General features: G+C 35.4%; 1 protein-coding gene and 2 pseudogenes across 3 annotated transcripts; 2 read left to right on the top strand and 1 right to left on the bottom strand.

Moving 5' to 3' along the window:
* Positions 1–1,756: 1,756 nt before the first annotated feature.
* On the top strand, positions 1,757–11,421 carry LOC143590574 (beta-glucosidase 40-like; annotated as a pseudogene). Its single transcript, XR_013145491.1, has 9 exons — positions 1,757–1,923; positions 5,746–5,812; positions 8,088–8,146; positions 8,291–8,366; positions 10,164–10,235; positions 10,320–10,407; positions 10,516–10,781; positions 10,854–10,969; positions 11,055–11,421. The product of XR_013145491.1 is annotated as a beta-glucosidase 40-like (transcript).
* A 5,290-nt stretch (positions 11,422–16,711) lies between these two features.
* On the top strand, positions 16,712–17,511 carry LOC143590581 (L-ascorbate oxidase homolog). Its single transcript, XM_077071018.1, has 3 exons — positions 16,712–16,731; positions 16,820–16,895; positions 16,981–17,511. Exons 1-3 carry the CDS (start codon positions 16,712–16,714, stop codon positions 17,509–17,511), a joined length of 627 nt encoding a protein of 208 aa, XP_076927133.1.
* Positions 17,512–18,148: 637 nt separating this feature from the next.
* LOC143590579 (putative mitochondrial-processing peptidase subunit beta, mitochondrial) lies at positions 18,149–23,008 on the bottom strand (annotated as a pseudogene). Its single transcript, XR_013145494.1, has 9 exons — positions 22,364–23,008; positions 21,178–21,342; positions 20,749–20,886; positions 20,124–20,275; positions 19,358–19,466; positions 19,163–19,261; positions 19,009–19,074; positions 18,767–18,874; positions 18,149–18,512 (listed from the first exon to the last, which is right to left on the bottom strand). The product of XR_013145494.1 is annotated as a putative mitochondrial-processing peptidase subunit beta, mitochondrial (transcript).
* Between the last annotated feature and the right edge of the window lie 1,123 nt (positions 23,009–24,131).

Consider the following 24,131-nt stretch of genomic DNA (forward strand, 5'->3'; position numbering starts at 1 on the left):
AGTGTTGCGTAAAACTAATTAAACTAGTGTATTGTTGAGTAGAAAAGTGTCATTTTCTTAAATGATAATGTTGAATTTTGACATTGATATTGAATACAAAATTTTAGGGACCGTATTTTCCGTACCAAAATATTTTGTAAATTTGTTTATGAATTTTGGGTGTCACATCATAGTTTCATTTAACGTATGCAACAAGCCCTTTAAACCCCTCGTAGCCTGGATGGATGAGTAAGGTCTCATGAGGATTTATAATAAACTACACCCACAAAGTTCCAATACAACACAATATACAAAATACGATTAGCAGACATCAAACAAAGATAATATATACATATGCTACCCAACCGGTTACCCGTACATTTTTTTTCCAATATAATATTGTTTAAGTACTCCTCCATCTGATCACCACCCGTTGCTATGCTCGTCCCAGCATCACCACCGGCTATACTCATACTCGCATCACCACATGTCTGTTTGTCTGGATCTCTAAGTGTGTCAGGGAGCGGTACCTACAAATGAGTGAATAAAGCACGAAAATATCCCCGCATCTCTTGTTGTAAACCCTCGAGCATGAGTGGTTGCCCCGGCTGTGGCGGCGTCTATCGCAACGTGTGTTGCTGCTGCTGCGGCCTCTGAATGCGCGAGACAATAACATGTTGTCGGTGTGGAGGTTCACCCATCTGTAGAGCCTTGGCAGCTGTCCATGGAGGTGGTGGGGCCTGTGAACTCACAAATCCCGGCCATCCGGGCGTCCTCTAAAGTAATGACCCATGTAGTCGGCAACTCAGTAAAATAATCCTTGTGATATCGATCAAACACCCCCCCCCCCCAACACGCCTTAGACGCGTAATAGTGGTCCCAGATATAATCCTACAGAAACCCCCTCCAACCGTCGACCCCGGGCAAATGAAAAGGTAAGATAATAGCTATGCTGGCCTCCCGGTGGTCGATAATCGATAACAAGCATAATAAATCCAGGTTGCTACACTTGTAGTGGCTAGAGTGGCGACCGACAAGAGTGCAAGCAACAACCAGATAAATGTACCTGGACACGTGTCAGTCTATGATAGGGCGGATTAATCTCTGGCAATGTGCACGGTTATAACAACTTGGCCAGGTGTCCTCCCGTCATTGGTTAATGGGTCACGTATTCTCCAAGTAACGATCGTGTTAAGTCTTCTAGAAAGTATTTAGTTAATTACAGTTGTCCTGTTGGCATTGCCTTCCGGTCACTTCGGCGGGTAGTTGTGCTATCGCGCGGATGACGTATGAGGGTGCCTGGATGCATCCGCATGATACGGGAATTTTCTTCCTTTAACAGTTTATACGGGTTGATCCATATGTCCGGCGGGTGGTTTGATGGAGGCTTCCTGTTGACCCGCGGGTGGTACTTAAGAGTATTTGGATCTTTTTGGTACCCTACCTCTATAAAAACCCTTTCATCATCAAATTCCAAATATTTTATTAACTTCTATACAATAAATAAAATTAAAATCCAAAATATATATAAATATTATAAACAAGTAATGTAAATCCCCCGTAACACAGAGGATAAAAACTAGTTATTATATAAATGATAATGATGGTCATATATTAATACATACATTCATTTTCACACCCATTGGTTAAGGTAATGCATACCTATTCATGATATCTAAGAGCTCTCTACTTATTGTTCATTTATAATTTAATATTTTATAGTTTATATCCGTAAAGGACTCAACTGTGTCTATAAATTTGCACAAAACTAGGTGGAAACCACACCACAATCTTATTCATCGTATTGTTACATAAATGGTGTTAAGAATGAAAACTGTTGTACTATTCATCGTACTTGTTCTTCATGGATGTTTTGCTGATGATATTAACAGAAAAAGCTTTCCAGATGGTTTTGTTTTTGGCACTGCATCTTCTGCTTACCAGGTTTGTTCTTATCGTTATTATTTTTGCTAATTAATAATAGTATATGGTTTCAAATGTGACAAATTTCCTTCTGAAAGTAACACGTAAAAATCAAACCATTGAATAATTCCTCAAAAAGTAAATAAAGACTCTAAATTAGTTACATTTTTGTTTCACTTATTTTTTTATTTTACGTACCAAAAGTTGTAGAGTTACTTAGCCGTTCATCCGGTCATGCATTGTAATGTTCTGATTATAAGATCCATCAAAGTAGTTTTTAAAAGACTTTATTTTGCAATTCAAGAGGACAATGGCACAAGGTGTTGCCCGTTTGCTTTCTATATATAAGGATATGATAAGTTGAAACCGTAATACAAAGGCTAGATTTAGGAGGGAGAAGCTTTGAGTTCAAGTTTCACGTATGACAAGAAAGAATTATAAAGAAATCTCCGTTTTTTTAAAGTAAATTATATGTGTTATAGTAAATTAAGTATTGACGTTGCGGTTAATGGTTATCAATCTAACGAATAGAAACAAAGTTGTTTTTTCACTACACTTGTAGCCACATTGTATTATTATGTATTTATTTTTCAAACAATGTTAGAAATTTATGTGTTATGCTGTAAAAATATAAAATTTATGTATAATACGAGTTGAATAAAGTAAATAATTAGTATTAAAATTTTAGAAATTGGGTTATGCTAAACATATTCTCTTCCCTTGTTAATTGTCATAGCCATGTTTGTAAAAGTCCGATTAGACGTCGATAATTAATCCCGATTAATCTCAGATTCCCCAGTTAATCGCGATTAGTCCTGATTAAATGATAGTTCACACCCCACCGTCCGACTAGCGATTAACAATTACTACACCATTGGCCATACCCCTCCAAGTTAAAATCAAATAAATAATTTTCGTATTTCTTCCTAAAAATCATTATTAATTTAAGTTAAAAATACCAACATTAAAATAAAGTAAGTCTATTTTTGCAAGCTTTAACTAAAACAACAACAATTGTACATAGTAAAAATTTCATCAATAACAAAACTATTAATAGGGTCTGAGAGGGTGGAATGTAGGCAAAACGTACCTCTATCCAAGAAATATAAAGTTTGCTTTCAGAGAGACCCCATCTCAAAAAATGCATGTATAAAACCGTATAAAGGAAAAACAAAAATGCAATACTAGACCCCTAGCTAGCAAAGTAAAAAAGTCAACAAGTTAATATGTTGTAATAATGCTAAAATAGTAGTCTTAATCTAGTATTAAATAGATACATGAAAACATGATAATAGTGATGAATACTAAAATACCAGAAAATAATGTAAGAATAAAATATTATAATAATATATCATTTAGACCTTGCAAATAAATAGATAAATAAAACATATTTCATTAGGTTGAATAAAAGCAGGAAGAAAATATGACAAAAAAACAATCAATGCGACACAAAACAAAAAAGGGAAAGAAAAACCCCTAACATACATTTCTAACCATAAACTATGCATTGCCCTTGAGGTTTTTAACCTTAATACTACGTCTCCAAGAAATTATATCTTCAACCATGTCCTTGGAGAGGTGCATATATATCAAATCATGTCTAATCCTCTCATCCAAAATCAGTTTTGGTCTACCTCTACCCCTCTTCCCCTCGATAGTAATATTTCTACGGACTAATATGAGTTGTCATCTATCTTCTCTTCACATGTCCAAACCATCTCAATCCCCCTTAAGATAAGATATGCAAGGCACCCCTAATTTCTCCCGACAATGTCACTTCTTATTCAGTCCAACCTTATGTGCCCACACATCCACCTTGGCATTCTTATCTTTGCTACCTCCAACTTACGAGATTGCGTCTTCTTGATGGCCGAACAATTTGTTTCATATAACATGGCAGGTCTAACTGCAACCCTATAAAATCTTCCTCTTAGTTTAGCTGGAGATATCTTGTTGCATAAAACTCATGTAGCCGCTTTCCATATGAACTAACCTACCTGCACGCGATGAGCCACATCATTATATATTTCCCTCGTTGCTTTGGACAAACAAACCTAGGCACTTGAACTTTATTACTTGCGGCATCACTTGGCCTTCAATGGTGATCTGCACCTCTTCATCGTCTATTACCCCGTTGGCGGGACCGACCGTCTTACAATCCCGTTGGCTCGCCCCTTCAGTTTTTCAAGTGGTGGCATGCTGATAATTTGTGAAGAACCTGTAATGGAGACAAGAGAGGAGTGGAGAAAAAAACTTACCTAGTGTCGGAATCTCTACCTTGTAGATGGGGAACCGTTAATTGTACGGAGAGAAATGGGATGGAATTGTGCAAGATTTAACTAAAATATCATATATATACACACACACACACACACACACACACACACACGTAGCATCAAAATTATTACAACCTAATGTGAAGCTACAACTACTATGTCTGTTTGGTATGTGGTAATGGAATGGAATGAGCGAGAGAATAATGAACGAGGTAATAGAATGGCTTATTACCATTTCATTTACATGTTTGGTTACCATGTGGGAATGACATGAATTATTAGTTATTATTTCTTGGTAAGCTAGAAAAAGTCGAAATAAAATAAAAATGGTAGTGAGTGGCGGTGGGGTGGTGGTGGTGAGTGGGGGCAATGATGGGCGACAGTGGTGATGGGCAGGAGTGATTGATAGTGGTGGCAGGTGGTGGTGGCGGTGGTAAGCGGTGGGTGGCGATGGTGATGGCGGGAGCGATGGTTGGTGGTGGCGGTGATGGGCGACAATGGTAGGTGGTGGGTGGTTGGTGGTGATAGTGGAGGTGGGTGGTGGTGGTGTCGGGCGGTAGAGGCGGTGGTGGTGAGAGGGCAATAGGTAGTAGTGGTGGGAGGGTGGTGGGTAATATAGTGTGAAAGAGGGATAGAATGAAAAAAACAAGGGGATGCATGGAATGAATTTGTGGTGTTTTAGAGGGAACAAATTTAACATGGTAATGGGTTATTTCATTCCATTGACCAACAAACTCACTTTTTTTCATTTTATCATAATGGACGCATAGTATAGATACAAGCATAGATGTAATACATTTTTTCATATACGTCATGTAATTATTTGTTTTACTTGTAGTTTTATAATTTGGATCATCCTGTATGTGACACGGGCTCTAAAACTATTAACGTATATTGGAGTTCGAAGTATTCAACATCATTAATTAATTACTAATGAATAAAGGAATGACAAAATTCAAAGTTCCCATTTTTTTTGTTTTACAATTTAACCCGTGTAATACTCGTTTCTAGGACAACAAATGACCAAACAAACACGAGCATGACCTTCATGTTCGTTTGTTAAGAAAATAATTTGTTTACGAACGGTTCTTGAACACTTATCGAACGAGATGTTATGTCCGTGTTAGTTCACTAAGGAAATGAATGTGTTCACGAAGACAAATAAAATCGACGGAGCCTAGATATTGATATCAATGTATTCATTAGTGTGAATAATACGAACAATACAAAAACAATGTGAGAATATGGTTTCTTATTCTAAGTCAGGGTTCATGAATTATGAATATAAATATATAAATATATAAATCCAAAAAAAAAACATTTCATGAACAACATATACAAACGAACATGAATGAACGTTCATGAACATATTACTAAACGTTCACGAACATAATTGAATGAAACTCTGTTCATGTTTGTTTGTTTAACTAATTAAACGAAATTTCTTGTCCATTTATTAAAATGAAAGAACATAAGCGGGCTTTCCGTCGAATGGTTTACAACCCTACTCGTTTCAAAACTCGTAAATTAAATAAGCCTAACGGTACATATATTATTTATTTCACAGTATGAAGGAGCCGTGAAGCAAGATGGAAGGGGTCTGTCTACTTGGGACACATTTGCTCATACACCTGGTATCTACTTTTTTGATATTATGTAATTATTCTTATCAATGGTGGACCAAGCAAATTTTTACATAGGGGCGAAAATTTTTTAAGGGGCTTATGACTATTGTTATATACTTATGTTTTTCCGATCTGTACCAAGTCAATCCGGGTGACATAATAAAAAGATAAAAACCAAATTAATGTTCACATACATACTAGAAGCATGTCAATAGTTATTAAAAAGGACATAATAGCACTCCATTAAGTGTTGGTTTATTTCTACAATTCACTTAGGCTATGCGTAGTGGAGGGGCTACAAATGGGGGCGAATTGTGACACGTGGCGCCCAGTCAGCAAATGGGGCGAATTTGTTTTTGGGGTGTAATGGTGTAGGGGCTACAAGTTGGGCCCACAGTATCTTTTTTTATTATTTTTTTTATAATTAAACTAATCAAATTAAAACTAATTTATTTAAATAATAAAATAAAAATGCATTAAAATTAAAAAGAAATACAAAAAAAACATAACTAAAAAAAATACATAACTAAAAAAATACATAACTAAAAAAATACTAATATCCATAATATTCGCACATTTGTTCAATTCGTTGTCGTTGCAATAATGCGACCTTTTCGTGTAACCCGGTCGCTTTGAGGGATTCGTATTCTTCACTCATTTCCCGCAATTCCAACATAGCGGCAATCTTTTCTTGTTGTTTGTTGGTTTCTCTTATGACATCGTTAAGTTCCTCGACACACTTTTTGTGTTTTTTGATGATTTCTTTCATGGTAGCGGCGAGTTCCACGAGTTTCGGTTGGTTCGGGTTGTTTGTAGGATTCATTTTGCTATATTTTTTGAAGAATATGGGTATGAATTGTGTATGAAATGGATATGAAATGAAGAAGAATGGTGTATGTTTATATTTATATATATATTGTTTAAATTAATTAATTTTTCTTTTAACATTTGACCGTTGTCAAACGGTCATTTATATATAATATTATTATTTTCTTCTCCAACCGGCGACAAATACAACCCGCCCCCGTCCCTTTTCGCCCAATTATCGCCGAGGGGCGGTGTTCTAGCCCCTTCGCGCCCGTTTGTCGCCCAAGCTCACTCCCACTGCACTCAGCCTCATGTTACAAGTCAAATAATTTTAAGTTTAATATTAATAATTCACTTAATAGTCCAGTACTCCATCACGTGGACCTTTACTATAGCCCGTCGGCCGTCAAATATGAAGTTTTCATATTAAGAATTTGTTTTGGACTTTGTTTAAAAAGCCCATATTATACTAAATATAATACTTCGCTTATCAAGCCTAATAGTTACCATCATCCTCTACATCGTTTTTACATAATAACATATCTAAAGCAGGCTAGCAGCAACCACCGTGCGCTGTCATTGTTTGCCGGAATATTTTATTTTCGGCTCATATCATGTCCCAGACATTGAAACTCATATGAGTTAGGTACTAAAAGTTTAGAGGGATCGGCGCAACATAGAGACTAAACCAAATTTCTAAGGGCGGCAATAAGTATTTTACCTAAAAAGTTGCTTTACAAATATTTTTTTAATGGGGCAGCTGCCCCATACCTCGGTCCACCTCTGATTCTTATTTATAGCTAGGGTAGATGAATACGATACGTGTATATATTTGTGTTAAGAAAATATCAACCAAAATATTGACATAGTTTAAATCTGTAACACATTAAATAAACGAGTCGAGCAGATTAGCGAATTATTACTGAGTTGCAACCAAGTTAAAAATGAGTTATACGGGTTAGTGGCTTGTATTAAATAGGTCTATTTCGTGTTGTAAACGACGGATGACCTTATAAAATACAATTTCTATTCTTATAATAAAAGGGTTGGTGTATCGACATGTTTCGTTAAAATGGTTAAACATGTCAGTCAATATTTTTTTATTAAATGGACTAGAAATAACAATTGAAAATCTTATTATTTTGTGGCGTATCAGGAATTGTCACCTCTACTCACACACACATGCATGCATGCATGCATGCATGCATACATACATACGTAGGGGAGGGTTCCAACGAAATTACATTTAACTTGAAATTGATGTTTAAAGTGGTCTTCACAAGTTTTCAAGTAACTTGGTAGTTTTTTTTAACCCTCCTATATATGTTCTAATTTGAGAGTCATATAACAAAGAATAGGGTTTTATTTAGTAAAAAAAGCAATTTTAAGGGTTTATAGGCAATAAGGATGGATGATGGATCATTCTTGTATTTACACTCAAATGTAAAGTTGCATTTTTGACCTTGTAATCTTGCAGGTAAGATATCTGATTCTAGCAATGCTGAGGTTGCTGTTGATCAATACCACTTGTATGAGGCAAGTACTCTTTAAGTCTTTAATTTTGTTTTCTGTTTCAAGGGGTTAAGTGTTAATATCTACTCATGAATCATGATGCAACAATAATACAATATCTTCCTTTAAAGCTTTTTAAAACCTAGTGTTTGAATGGTTCAAATGCAGGATGACATAAAGTTGATGAAGGATGTGGGCATGGATGCATATAGGTTTTCAATCTCATGGCCAAGGATTTTCCCTAGTAAGGAATTTTCAACTTTTTATAATAAACGTTTTGCACGATTTTGTATTACATTTTCTTAAATTGCAACGTAAGTTTTTCGGTGTTAGGTTTCAATTTGCATAGTCGAGCCATCATCACAACAAACCGAACACGTGCAGTTTTGTATTAGCATTTCGATATAAATTTTATTATAGTCATTTTCGTATCTTTACACAAGTAGGTTACTATAGCAAATGTTTGTACCATAAATAATCGAACATATATCTATAGTTCTCACTGTATCCTTGTCGCAACGCATTGGTTGATTGCACTTTGGTCTAATTTCAATGCTCTTTTCTTATATATTTTATTATCCCTTTAGAGATATGCTGCGCTTTGGTCTAATAGGTTAAAAAGGCACATAAAACTTAATGCATCTCTTCCTCTATTTTCAAACCTAATATTATATTGAAAATCATTATTTTTTTCTTTAATTTTCAATAAATATTTTCTTATTTTTTATCTATCCTTCATCTGCAACAACTTTAAAAAAATAATAAACATTTTAATAATTATTTTAATATATAAAAAATAAGTATATTTCTTCTCTCTCACACTCACAACACTTTAAGGTTGTGTTTGTTTTTGCTTATAAGGTCTGCAAAGAGCCTATGTTTGCGGGCGCGCGGATATAAGCTCTTGAAAACTGTTTGTTTTTTAAAAAATAAAAGATCTGAAAACTGCTTTTATGGTCTTAAAAAATAAGCTAATATCACCATATTCACACTTCTTCACACTTCTTAACATTATACCAATACCCAATGTCCAACACCACCACCACCCACCGTCCGCCACCACCACCACCGTCCGCCGCCACCACCACCCACAATCATCGTCCACCGTTCGCCACCACCACCACCGTCACCCACTCACCACCACCACCATCAACCACCCACCACCACCACCGTCCATCATCACCACCACCACCCATTGTCGGCCACCATCACCACCACCCACTTCCATAGTTCGTACATCACTACCAATTATTTTAGCAGTTTACAAACGTTGAATGATTTTTATCTACTGTATTATATATGATAGGTAACTAATTTTCAGCTTATGCAGATGATAACCAGTTTATAAAACAAACAGTATTATATTTTCAGATTGTAGACCTTCAGACCACATCTTCAGTTGCAGACATTAAATCAGATAAAATCAGATTGAAGACAATTTTTGTCTTAAAAAACAAACCGCACCTAAATCACTCCCTACATTATAAAAATCATTTAAAAAAAATAAATGATAAGGATGTGAATGTTCTTACAATTTCTTTATGTTTACTAAGTTTTAGTTTAAATCAAATTTACAAACCCCAAACTAATTACTTTTTAGCCTTAGTAGCCAAAGATGTTAATTTAGCCAAACCGACCATCTATGTACTTAAGTCTTTTTTTGTGTATCAAGATGGAGTTGGAAAAATTGTGAAAAAAAATGAGTTTTTCACAAGTGTAAATGTGTAATTTTTGCAAACTTTGACATAGTTATTTTTATGCATTTGCAATCAATATAAATGGTAACCATTTGGTTTGTGTTCAATGTTGTGACAGCTAAGCAACAAACAAAATACGTGGCAGAAGTGAAAAGTTGTTCCACACTATAAGAATACACAACAATTTGGTTGTACCCTTTAATTCAAACGGATTCTCTTGAAAGACCCTTAATCTGTTTTAAGAGCTCCGTGCTGTACATGAATCCTCAACCAATATTTTTGTTATTTGCAGCTTTATTTGTTTGTTTATTTTGTAATTCTTATGATAAAATGATTTCCTGTAGATGGAAGCGGTCAAATCAACCAAGCTGGAGTCGATCATTACAACGCTCTTATTAATTCTTTATTAGCCAATGGTACGTGTATTTTTAACTCTTTTAAATACTTAATATTATTTTATTTATATTTTCTTTTATTAAAAGTTTGACATGAAATGTTAGATATTGAACCATATGTGACACTCTACCATTGGGACCTACGTCAAGCATTGGAAGACAAATATAATGGATGGCTTGACACACGAATCATGTAAATATTCCATTTATTTATTTTATTTTATTTTATTTTATTTTAGATTAGAAAGAATAAATTAAACTTGTAATGTTATTTTGCCTGTTGTTATAATTTATAACACAGAAACGATTTTGCAAATTATGCGGAGACATGTTTTGAGAAGCTTGGTGATCGGGTCACGAACTGGATTACATTTAATGAACCTCGTACTTCTACATTACAAGGTTATGATATTGGCGGTCATGTACCGGGCCGTTGCTCAATACTTTTTATTTTTAGAAGGTTATGTGCGGCAGGAAACTCGGCTACTGAACCGTATATTGTCGCTCATAAATAATGTCCTTCTTTCACACGCAGTTGCCTTCGATATCTACAAAAGAAAATACAATGTAAACCCGTTATTAATAAATATCAGGTAATAAAATATCATATAAAAGATAAACATGTCATTTATTATCCAGACCACACAGAACGGACGCATTGGGATTGCGTTTGATGTCGTTTGGTACGTGTCGGGTACGAACAAAACCGAGGACATTGAGGCGACACAAAGAGCACAGGATTTTCAGTTGGGATGGTACATTTCTAAGCCATATTATTTTTTGAACTTCTCTTACTATATTATTGATCATAAGACATGTAGCGTTTTTATACGACACTAGGTTTCTTGATCCTATAATGTTTGGGGATTACCCGGCATCAATGAGGAAAAGAGTAGGGAACCGATTACCGAGATTTTCAAAAGTACAATCAGATCTTCTCAAAGGTTCACTTGATTTTGTCGGTATAAATCACTACACTACATGGTACGCATGGCATAATTTCACTAACATCATTGGTTTTTTACTCAACGATTCTCTTGCGGATTCGGGTTCCTTTATCTTTCGTAAGTCATTTAAAAATATATCTTGCATTTGTGCTAGTTTAAACCTAATTGTAGAAGCCGTACCTTTTTAAGGTTATATTGTTGAGTTGTAATGTACAACTCAACAATATACACTTAATTCAGTTTCAAGAGCATGGGCTCTGTAGTATGTATTTTCGTCTAACGCAAATAACAATTTATTTTGTGTCTTTTTTCAGCATTTTTGGGCGGGAAAGCTATTGGCGATCGGGTAAGCATATTTTTACTTAGTATGGGATAACTTGTTACCATTACAATATTAATATACTTTGTATATGGGAAAATACCATAAAACCAGCATACTTTTTGTTTTTTATTTCTATTGAAACCCCTTAACAAGTTTTTGCATATAAAATATTTCTACATGTTAAATTTGAAAAAAATATGATTATATTACAAATTTGGTCCCAAAATTAAAACAGTTGCAATTTTAGACCCATTATTTGCACGAACGTAACACTGTTGGTCGCTGAAATAGATGGGGGTTATAATTTTTTCAGTTAAATGCATGTAAAATTACCAAAATGTCGTTAATACTAAATGCATGTAAAATTACCAAAATGTCGTTAATACTAAATATAAACTGGGATTTAAAAATAAATTGAATTACTTTTGGGTTAAGAGAGGAGATTTTCTTGCAATGCTATATGGAACAGATTGTTGGGCCATCAAGAAGGCACAAGTGCGGAAGATGGAGGTAGCAGAAATGAGAATGCTACGTTGGATGTGTGGGCACACAAGGCTAGACCGAATAAGAAACGTTGTGTTTCGCGAGAGATTAGGGGTGGTGAACATAGCAGACAAGATAAGAGAGTGGAGATTGAGATGGTTTGGACATGTAAAGAGAAGACAGACGACGAATCCTGTTAGATCCGTAGAAAACATTACTATAGAAGGGAGGAGGGGTAGAGGACGACCGAAATTGACTTGGGATGAGAGGATTAGACATGATTTGATAGACCTAAACCTCTCCGAGGACATGGTTGAGGATAGGAATTCGTGGAGAAGTATAATTAAAGTTAAGGATTTTTAGAGAGAATTGAATACCTTAGGGCTTAGACTTAACTTATTTAGGTCACATACCATAATAGTATTTCCCTTACATATAGTATTATTATTACTATAATTATTATTAGCTTTTATATAGCTGTTAAACTGTGATCTTATTATTAATATTATTATAATTAATAGTAGTTTTTATATAACTGTTAAACTTTGATTTCCTTTATTTTGCTTCATACACATGTACTTAGAGCCGAGGGTCTCTCTGGAAGCCACCTCTTTATTCCTTTGGATAGAGGTACGGTGTGTCTACATCCCACCCTCCCCAGACCCTACTTATAGCTTTGCTGTCGGTGGGATTTTACTGGGCATGATTGATTGATTGATTGATAGAGGAGATTTTCTTGTTTCTTTTGATTTTTTTTTATCTTTTTAATTAATTCTTGTTATTATTTGTTGGTGGATTAATGATATTGAGCATTTTTTTTATAAAGTTTAACAAAACAAGTTAACCTTGATCTATTTCTGGGCTGACGATGTTACATTCGTTCATTATATGGTCTTAAATTGTAGTTTTTAAAACTTAGGGACTAAAGTTGCAATATGAGCAGTAGCGTATTTGATTATAAAAAAGTTTCAAGGTTTTGTTCAAATTAAACACGTACATGGATTTTAATGTGAAAAAAAAAACGTTGGAAGAAACTTTGGTAAGAAAAAACAAAAAAGTATGTAGGTCCGTTTATTAAGGTATTTGTCCTTAATATATTGCAGGCGAATTCAGCATGGTTATACATAGTGCCCGAAGGGTTTAGAAGCTTATTAAATTATGTCAAAAGCAGATATGGGAATCCTCTAGTGATCATCACAGAAAATGGTAACCTTTCTACTTTTGTAAAACCATTTATGTAAGTATAACATGTTTATACGATTCTGTTCCCATTTTCGATAGGGATGGACGTCCTGAATGGCCCATTAATCTCTCGCAACGATTCACTAAAGGATGAAAAGCGGGTCTAGTACCATAATGACTATCTCACGAACTTGCTAGCCGCCATAAAGTAAGCCAGTTTGAATATTGTACTGCGAACTATCAACGCGTTTACTTGTTTGGTGTAACAGGGAGGATGGGTGCAATGTGAAGGGGTATTTTGCATGGTCATTGCTGGATAACTGGGAATGGTCTGCAGGTTTCAGTTCACGATTCGGGTTGTATTATGTTGACTATAACGACAAGCTCAAACGATATGCTAAGGATTCCGCTGTTTGGTTCAAGAATTTCTTGACTGCTGGCTAAAGATTATAACTCTTTCAGATCATTTGTGTGTTTGAATAAGTTTGCTGGTCAAACATGTGTATATATATGTTTGTTTGTTATGTTCTTTGGTTATCTTTCTTGGTCTTTTGGATCACTCCTAGGGGGTGTTTGGTACAGAGAATGTAATTGTAGAGAAATGGAATACAGAAATGGAATTGCAGAGAAAGGGAATTGGTCTGGAGAATGAGAATTGACTGTTCTGTTTGGTAGTACAGAGATTTCAGTAGAGAAATATAGCTGAGAATCATTTCTCTTGTTTGGTACATAGAAAATAAACAGAGAATTATATCAACTTTATCATTAGCACAAGTATTTTTTTCATAACAAATATTTATTAAAAAATAAAAAACATATAAAAAGATGCATAAATTCCAACCAAAATATGCATTGATCAAACCAATTCACATACAAAACATAGTTTTTAAGCAAAAAACATCAACCATAGTTAAAACCAATTCACATACAAAACATACTTCAACCATACACAACTATCCCATTGAACCATCGGTATACAACTCGACCATCTCAATTTTCTCTTCTATTGTCAACGCAAGAAAAGAACGTCCTAGATTCACATCTTTACCAATCAAATGAGCTGCTTTGAACCGTTTTTTCGTAGTGATACCTGGTAAAGCTTTCAACTCATCACTAACCTTTTCATAGATTTCACGAGCCTCCATACCTTCTTTGCTAAGTTGTTCACCCACCATCTCCCCAAATCGAAGCAAAACTTCCTTGATATCTTTGCAAAACTCTCGATATATCTCATCTGCATCCGTGCTTCTACCTCTTTTGCGCTTGCTTGTTACACTTCCTGTTTGTCCTTCAGATCTATCAACATTTGGAACGGCTTCATCAACAAAATCAAAGTCTTCAATATCAACAGGTGAGCTTTTTTGCGTCTCTTGAACATCTTCTTCTCCAAGGTCAACATCTTTACTACCAGTAGCTTTATCCTTACCGAATATGGTACACAATTTGTCATAGAAAGGAAATGACTTGTCACGAAAATTCACAGCACCTTTGTGAGACTACAAGACAATTACAAATAAATTAGACTAAAATTTTAAAATCTAAAAAATATTTTTTTTAGAATATACCTTCACGTATTCATTCCAAACACTATCATCGGCAATAATACAACATTTTTGTTCATCCCAACCAAACCCACTTGTATGCACCATATCATATACAATGCTAAAGTGTGTCTTCCATGTCTTCATCCTAGACTTTATATGTGGTTTTGCTTTGAGGCCAGAGTTAGGAAGACTTACATCTAGCAATTGTTGAACACCATTTAAATAACCTGGTTTGAATCCATTGTCAGCACCAGCATACTTTCCGGATGCATGTATCTCCATTAATGCATCAATTAGCTTTGCATCTTCATCATTTGTCCAGGTATGCTTGCTCCGAGTAACTCCTCTCACTATATTTGAATCTGCCATGTCTACGTACAAATGCATAATTATACAATTAAAAATCATAATTCATGTAACTACAAATACAAATATAACAAGAAACATTAATAAGAAACAAATAAAGTGCATAAATAAACATTAATAAGAAACATCCTTGGTTCTACAAATAAAAAATACATAATTGTCAAACATGATTAAGAAACATTGTTGGCACGATGCGCACGCATCGCAATCCAACTATTAAACATTTCATTAGCAAGAAGGTCTCTACGATCGGTCCATTCTTGTGAGGGCTCGATCATAGAAATAACATTGTCATGGTCATTTGCAGGTTGTGTGTGATTTACTGGGATTTCGTTATCAAGAGGGTCTTCACTCATTGTTGTTCGTATGAAATTGTGCAATAAACAACAAGCAATGATGATACGTGGCATGGACTCTATGGGATGATATGAGTTATCACGCAAAATAGCCCATCTATCTTTAATCATTCCGAAACATCTTTCTATAACATTCCTGGCCGATGAATGTCTCATATTAAAGAACTCCTTAGCATTCGTAGGAGGACGAGACCAATCGTTAAGATGATAATGTTGACCTCGATATGGAGTTAAAAATCCTTCACCATTTGTATAACCGGCATCACAAAGGTAGTATGTTCCTACAATTAACCATAAACTCTATGTTAATTATCATACTTAAATCTATGTATATTCTTTGAAAATTGTCTATCACATACCCGGAGTTATTTTAAGACCATTGGGTCTACTGATTGCATCACGCAAAACTCTACTATCAGCTGCAGAACCCTCCCATCCCGCTAAGACATACGTAAATAAAAGGTCTCTCGTACATACTCCGAGTACGTTAGTACAAATCTGCCCTTTTCTTGTCCTATAAGGTTTTCTATCAATAGCAGGGACTTTAACTTTAATGTATGTTCCATCTAATGCTCCTAAGCAAACCTGAGTTAAAAGAAAACATTACTTACTAATTTATGTTAGCAAAAAATATCTTTAATAAAAAATGTGTTTGACTAACCTTAAACCATTTCCATCTTTCATCAGTTTCATTATCTGGCACTGGCACGGGTGACTTGTAGAGTTCTTTGTGTAATCGACATATAGCATTTAAGACTAACTTGAAATACCGACTTACAGTTTCCCCGGACCGATGAAATCTGTTGACTAGTATCCTATTCTTTGCATTATGAGCAAGGGTATGTAAAAACATAGCAACTTGCTCATCGACTAGCATGTTTTTACTATTCTTTAGTCCCCCTCTAGTTTCTAGCATATCACAAAGTGTTGTAAATGCATGTATATTCATTCTTATGTTAACAACACTCGTAACATCACTTTCATAAACCATCCTCACCATGTTTTCACGCCTATTATGGTAACTCATTAAATATTTTGTACGTAAAGTCATTGAATCAATCGACCGACGCAAATGATAAGTACACAACATCCACCAACGAATCGTAACATAAATGACATAAAATGCACCTATGGCAACTATTCTTTGTCTGGAAGGTGATCTTGCCATCTACACATAAACATATAAGAAAATTCAAGAAAAACAAATAACTCCAAAATATAATCCAAATATTAGCAACAAAGTGATCATGAAAGCAAGAAAAATGATTACAGGCTACTTTATTCACTGACTTGCTGAATGTTTTTTGTTTTCAAAAGGTCACCCCTTTTAATAGAGGAGTATTAAATACTTGCATATTTTGTAGGGACAATATATGTGAATGCTCATGTGACATTATTATGTTAGATTTCATGTCCCGTTTCCTTTCCCTGCTGGAGATCACACGGTTCTTGCCGGGGATTGGTACAAAAAAGGCCACCAGGTTGGTTAGCTAGTTTAATTAGCTTTGCATAATATTTGAAATTGAATTAGTTTGACTGATTAATTAATGTGTTTGGTGTTTGTAGAGATTAAGACACATATTGGACATGGGCAATAGCATTTCTAATCCTGACGGACTTATCATCAACGGGCGTGGCTGGAACGGTTACACCTTTGATGTCGAACAAGGGAAAACATACCGGTTCAGAATATCAAACGTCGGGTTGCAGACATCTATCAACTTTAGGATTCAAGGACATAAAATGAAACTTGTGGAAGTGGAAGGATCACACACGGTCCAGAACACCTACGATTCGCTTGATCTCCACGTTGGACAGTCGGCTTCCGTGTTGGTCACTGCCAACCAGCAAGTCAAAGATTACTACGTTGTCGTGTCTTCACGCTTCACCCGTCATGTGCTCACAACCACCGTTGTTCTCCACTACAAGAACTCTAGAATTGGGGTCTCGGGCCCTCCCCCTGGTGGCCCCACCACACAGATTGCCTGGTCCCTGATGCAGGCTCGAACATTGAGATGGAACCTTACTGCAAGCGGGCCTAGACCAAACCCGCAAGGCTCGTATCATTACAGTCTGATCAAGCCTGGCCGGACCTAAAACCGAGATGATGTGTTTTTATAGGTGTACCCGAAGGCATGGACAGCAATCTATATCGCGCTGGACAACGTGGGGATGTGGAACATACGGTCAGAGAATTGAATTGTTGGAATCAGTTTGCTTTGTGTCTGTTAAATCTAAACTTCATTTAGCTAAGAATATTGAAGCAGTTGCTAATTTAATCAACATAAACCTAATTCATGTTCTACCACTTAATAATTATTGATTTGTACAAAGCTAATAGAATAAGATGTATAATGAGAACAAAGTGTTGGATTAAAGGAGAACTCACAGGTTAGGTTTGGTGATGATTAAATGATTGATAGAAGCTGATTCCAGGTACGGCGGCGATGCTGATGGATGTCAGGTGACTGCCGCTGTGTTCCTGAGTTCTATACACGGAGAGAAAAGAAAGAGTTTGAAAGGAAAAGGAGGAAAATGGGAGAAATGAAACCCTAGAAATCCAATTCTCCGCTTTTTTTAGAGAAACAAAATCAGAGAAATGGAAATGGTTTATTTCCATTTCTCACCTCTTTCTTTCATAAACAAACAAGAGAATTCTTTCCAATTCCATTTCTCACCCCTCAATTCCCTCTACCAAACACCCCCCTAGTGTTTACAGGAGTAAGTTGTTTTTTCGTTTCCTGCATCGTTCTTGTATAATAAACCATCACTTATTGTTTTAGGACTTGAAACTTGAATAAAACATAATAAAATGAAGAGCATAAACAGTCAAGTAGTGAACCTTTGGTTGTATAAACTTAACTTCAAGTTATACAAAGTCAAACCAGCCAAAGCCTTGGCTAAGTTGGCTTTATGTTAGCTCATAAAGAACCCAAAAAGTTAGCTTTATGTTAGCAAATGGGCACTCATGTTTCCATAACTTTATGGCAAAAAAGGATGACATCAAGAGCCTAGTAACGGAGCATGTAAGTGCGACGGCGGAACCAGTTGTAGTCGGGTAATAGCTTCACTGGCCCAGATGCTGCGATAGCAATGTCCTGCAAATCAACATAAAAAAAAAAAAAAAAAAAAAAAAAAAAAAAAAAAAAAACTTAATATTCATGTTAAAAATAGCGAATCTAAAACTGAATCCTAAAACCATAATTACGTCGATTTGATTAAACGTGTCGTGTGACACTAACAAGTTTAGTTAAACATGTTTAAACGTGCTTTTAACCGTGTCATTAACATGTTGACCCATTTATAACTAGCTGAACATAACACGTAAAAGGTGAACGAGAAGAGGGATAACCTGGTCAAAGATGAATCGGTTAGCTACACGTTTGATGGTGGCAGCGTCCACTGCATCAATTCTGGCAAACATCTCGATAAACGGGATTCTACGCCCATATGAAATCAACTGAAAAAAAAAATTATAAATTAATTTAGATTTGCAGCCTAAATCTTCTATATTACTTGTGTTTAAACATAAATTGATAAACAATAAAAAAATGAAAATATAATATTACAACATGATATTCTGTATAGGGATACCTGTCGACCAATTTCGTCAGCGGTATGGAAGCTTCCATCTAAGTTAAGAAGCAATGAAGATTTAAGCTGCAACCAGTTTTTAAAAAAAGTTCAATATACGTATTTGATGCCACTCTATAGTAATTTTAGCGAATACATAGAATAACAATATTACCTGATTTTGAGCACGGATGACATCTTCGTCATTGACTCGGTAACATAGTTTGCTTATCTCTTGCATTATTGCAAAAGCCAAATCATCCAAACAATCCGGCTACAGTAATAATAAGAAAGCGATATCGTTTTCAACGACATGCAAACATATAACACATTGTGCTTGTAAAAAATAAGAAGTTAAACTTAAACTCGCCTTAGCAACAGCATAGACACCAAATAAGCCGGTATCTTTATAGTTTGTGTTAAAAGTCATCATGCGCTCAGCAAGTTCACTAATCCCGACCAGTTGAGCAAGTTGTGAGCTGTTCGTAAATTCCAAAAACGAAACATATTTTAAGGAACCAAACTTATATATATATATATATATATATATATATATATATATATATATATAGGGCGAGGATCCTAAGAGAACCCTTTGAAAATTGAGAACTTTGAGATCCATTTTAAGCCACAAAAAAAAACCTTTAAAAAAATTATAAAACAAAAAAAAGGAAATTTTTAAAAAGTAAAAAACCAAAAAATTTTATTTTTCATCCCAGTATCAAAAAAAAAACCCTTAATCATACACATATGTATATTTTTATTTAATCTCGATTTACATAATGTACACATATGTACATTATCATTTATCTTAATTGTACATATGTGTATACAGAATAACTTGTATAAAATTAAAAAATATGTATTATACATATATGTATAATTTCGCTAAACCGATATTTTTTTTTATTTTTTTATAAAACCGGGATGAAAAACATTGGTTTTTTTACTTTTTATATACTCGCTTTTTTTTTTGTTTTATAATTTTTTTCATTTTTCTTAAAAAGAATTTTTTTATGGTCCAAAATGGTTCTCAAAGTACTTAGTTTCAAAATAGTTCTCACATGATCCTAATCCTATATATATACATATATATATATGAAATTTATAGGCAAAGTTGAAAGATATTTAGTTACCCCATATGTTTACCAGCTCCTGAACTTTTCTTCCACGATCCAAGCATTTCTTGCATGACCATCAAAGCAACTGAATCGGGATCGGTCGATGATGCTCCGTTGAAGGCAACAGCAAAATGAGCAAGAGGCACGTTATCATCCCTCATGCGAATCTGATTATTTCAAATTTTCGGTAATATTTTTATTACTAACGTGAATCCGATTATCAACTTTTTGTTCATTTCGTTAAACGAACAAACAAGGTTCGTTTATGTTCGTTCTTAAACATTTATTTAAGTTTGTCCGTTTATATATTCGTTAGCTGTTTTTAGATACACTACAATTTAGACTAGTTTATTAAGTTTTTAGCCAGACATATATTAACTAGAGTTCAACCATTCGTTTACATCATTAACAAACGAACATAAACGAAGACACTCATTTTCTTAACGAACAAACACAAACAAGAAACCCTGCTCGTTTAATTGTTCGTGTTCATTCGGTTCGTATTCAACCCAAAGTTAAAAACTTTTCACCAAAAGATTAACCTCTTCAACTTCAAAACTTTATATCAAATTTTCAATAACATTGCAAATATTTATTTAAAAAAAAAAACCATTTGTTCTCAAAAACTATAAATACAAACCTCAGAACCAGTGAATATTGCAGGCTCCTTTTCTACTAACTGCGTTGTAGTCAACGGATTGGCAGATAGTTTTGTGAACAGTTTCTTCACCTGCTCTACAAGATCCTCATGCTTAACTGCTCCCGAAGCTGATATTACCTGAAAAAGATATACAAAAAATTACATTTTTATATTATACTATATTATCAACCTAAGAATTACTATCATATTCAAGCTGAGTACCATTCTGTGGGGAGTGAAGTGGGAATGCATTGTAGTCAACGGATTGGCAGATAGTTTTGTGAACAGTTTCTTCACCTGCTCTACAAGATCCTCATGCTTAACTGCTCCCGAAGCTGATATTACCTAAAATAGATATACAAAAAATTACATTTTTATATTATACTGTATTATCAACCTAAGAATTACTATCATATTCAAGCTGAGTACCATTCTGTGGGGAGTGAAGTGGGTTGCCATGTAATAATGCATATCTTTCTTTGTTATATTCTGAATGTTTTCAGCGGGCCCGAGAATGGTCCTCCTGAGGGGAGTGTGTTGGAAAGCGGTAGCATGCAAATGGTCAAAAATTACTTCTTCGGGGTCTTTGGCCACCTAATCGCAACATTGCAAATATAACATGATACAATTAGTACGATACATGATATTAGATTATCCTATAGCAAATAAAACATTGTGGCAAAATATATAATACTTCAAAAGAACAATTAGAAGAGAATAAGACCAAATTGCCCCGCATGTTTTCTAGCAGTTTAGACACATTGTTAAGTGTTTAGTGGATGAGGCACGAATCCACGATACTGCTTTCGTGTAAACGTTGTCGTTACAAGTAATTACAATCTTTCCTATGGTGATAATCAAGTTACAGTTGCATTATAAAATATCATTCTGCATTCACTACTACATGTTCTCTATTTACTTAATTACTTCACAAACTTATCAGTTAGCAAATGCAGTGGGCTCAGGTGATCTTAGTCTCAATGTCATTCTAAATTAGGGGTGCAAACGAGCCGAGCCGCTTGCGAGCTACTCGAAATCGGCTCGTTAAAAAGCTCAATTGAGCCAAGCTTAATCGAGCCCAACCCGAGCCTAAAAGTAAGTTTGTTTAATAAACGAGCCCGAGCCTAAAAGTAAGCTTGTTTAATAAACGAGCCCGCGCTCAAGCCTAAAAGTAAGCTTGTTTAATAAACGAGCCCGAGCTTCACTTATCGAGCTCGAGCCGTCTTGCGAGCCTAAATGAGCCTGTTATTTATATAATTTTTTAAAATAAATATTTAATAATTATTAATTAAAATATATATAATGTTAAGAAAAAATAAATGAAAATAACTAAATAACATATATTATTTTATACATAAAACTATAAGTGAAAAAAATATAAAAAAATATAAAAAAATATATATAAAAAAATTTAATAAATAGTAAACGAGTCAAGCCCGGGCCAAACTCGAGTTTGAAAATCAACTCACGAGCCGAGCTCAATCTCGAGCTCCGTGTAACTTAAACAAGCCCGGGCTCAGCTCGTTTGCACCCCTAAACCGTTAAACGGATTAGAAAGTTCAAATCCATACATTCACTACTACATAAACAAGTATCAATCCTACATATGTTATACCTCTTCGATCTCCCTAAGAATGTCCTTCCGTGTCGGCTTAATCAACCACTCATGAAACTTGGAATCCTGGACCACATCCGCCAAAATCTCGACCGCCTTCGCCACATCCCTCGCCATCACTTTCATATAAACACTCGTGTTCTCCCGACCCGTATACCCATTCAAATGCCCACCCATATTCTCAACTTCCTTCTCCAACTCCCTAATTGACCTACTGTGGGTCCCTTTTAAAAACATATGTTCTACGAAATGCGCGACGCCGTTCGTGGCGTCGCTCGTCTCGAACCGAGACCTGGAGGCGATCCAGACGCCTACGGTCGCGGTTCGGGACGCGAGGTTCCTCGGAGGCCGGTTGGGAGTGTGGTGAGGTGAGTTGATGGGAAGGTGAGGATTGGTGTGTGGTTGGTTAGTGTTGGGTGTGGTGTGTTGTGTTTTAGGTAGTTAGGGTTAGGGTTCTAAAGGCGTTTGAGCTTTGAGTTCACTTGTGAGGATATTTGGTCGTACAGCATTGACGGCGGTGACGTGGTGGTGGTGGTGGCGGTGGAATGGAGTCTGGTGGTGGCGGTTAGAGAATTGTGTGAGCGGCGCGTGAGGTAAAGGAGGTGGCGCGTGGTCATGGTTGTAGTGATGACAATTGGGAGGTAAAATTAACAGGTAGAGTAAAAAAGATTAAAATAAGGCTAATAAGTAATAAGTGCTCCATTTTTTATGCTCTATGTAAGAAGAATAAAAAGAGAGATTTTTTTAATCGGTGTGGTAAAAATCGCTAGTATGTAGTCGGATGGTTGAGTGGGGCTAGCGATTAATCGGATTGGACTTTAATATATAATTTTTAGTATACACACATATTTTTATATGTAATTTTTTAGTTTTATACATACACAAACATATTTTGGCCGAAAATTGGCTGGAATCTGGCTTGAAGCTGCTAATTTTCGCTTGAATCTTGCAAGAAACTGTTGATTTTTGTTGGAATATAGCCGGAATCCGCTGATTTTGGTGGGAACCTCGTCGAAAACTGCTTATTTTGGTCAAATTCTCGTCGGAAATTGCCGATTTTAGCCGGAACTGACCGTTGATCGACTAATTAGCCGACTAGCCCAAAATTAATCAGTGAAGTGGAGACTAGAGATTAATCGGGGATTAATCGGTGCCTAGTCGGGATTTTTGCAACACTGATTTTAATTACAACTTTGTTAAAAATAACGGATCCTGTTGATTATACGATTATGTGTAATCAATGTTGCAAAAATTCTGACTAGGTGCAAATTAATCGCTAATCTTCATTTCACTGATTAATTTTTGGGCTAAACGTTCAATTAATCGGTTAATGGTCAAATCCAGTCGAAATTAAGATTAATCGGACTTAATCGGCCTTTTCTAATGAGGTTGTGGCGAAAAATCGGCGATTAGTGACGATATTCCAATCAAAATCAGTTGTTTTCTGTGAGATACCAGCCAATTTCCGGCAAAAATGTGTTTGTGTATGTATAAAACTAAAAGTTGTATGTACATTAAAGTTCAATCCAATTAATCTTGATTAATTACTAGTCCCCACCACACTGTCCGACTAGCGATTGTTACAACATTGTGCGTAATAGGGTGTTGCTTATCCCATGTGGTACCTAAAAGGCGTAGCTTACATGGGGCATTTTCCACCTTTTTTTTGTATAGTCGTTTTTCTAGAAGTCGGCATCGTGGATAAGAAGGGGCAAACGGGTTGGTTAAATGACCGACCAATCATATCTCTTCATTTGTTTTTCTTTCT

Source organism: Bidens hawaiensis, unplaced genomic scaffold (genome assembly GCF_021521415.1).
Source record: "Bidens hawaiensis isolate Kalapana, Puna unplaced genomic scaffold, B.hawaiensis_p1.1 tig00038670_1, whole genome shotgun sequence".
Classification (NCBI taxonomy): domain Eukaryota; kingdom Viridiplantae; phylum Streptophyta; class Magnoliopsida; order Asterales; family Asteraceae; genus Bidens; species Bidens hawaiensis.

Coding starts and splice junctions, on each gene's coding strand:
- LOC143590581 (XM_077071018.1), top strand. CDS start 16,712: ATGTTTTTTGTTTTCAAAAG. Junction 16,732..16,819: donor ATGTTTTTTGTTTTCAAAAG/GTCACCCCTTTT, acceptor TTATTATGTTAG/ATTTCATGTCCCGTTTCCTT. Junction 16,896..16,980: donor GGTACAAAAAAGGCCACCAG/GTTGGTTAGCTA, acceptor TGGTGTTTGTAG/AGATTAAGACACATATTGGA.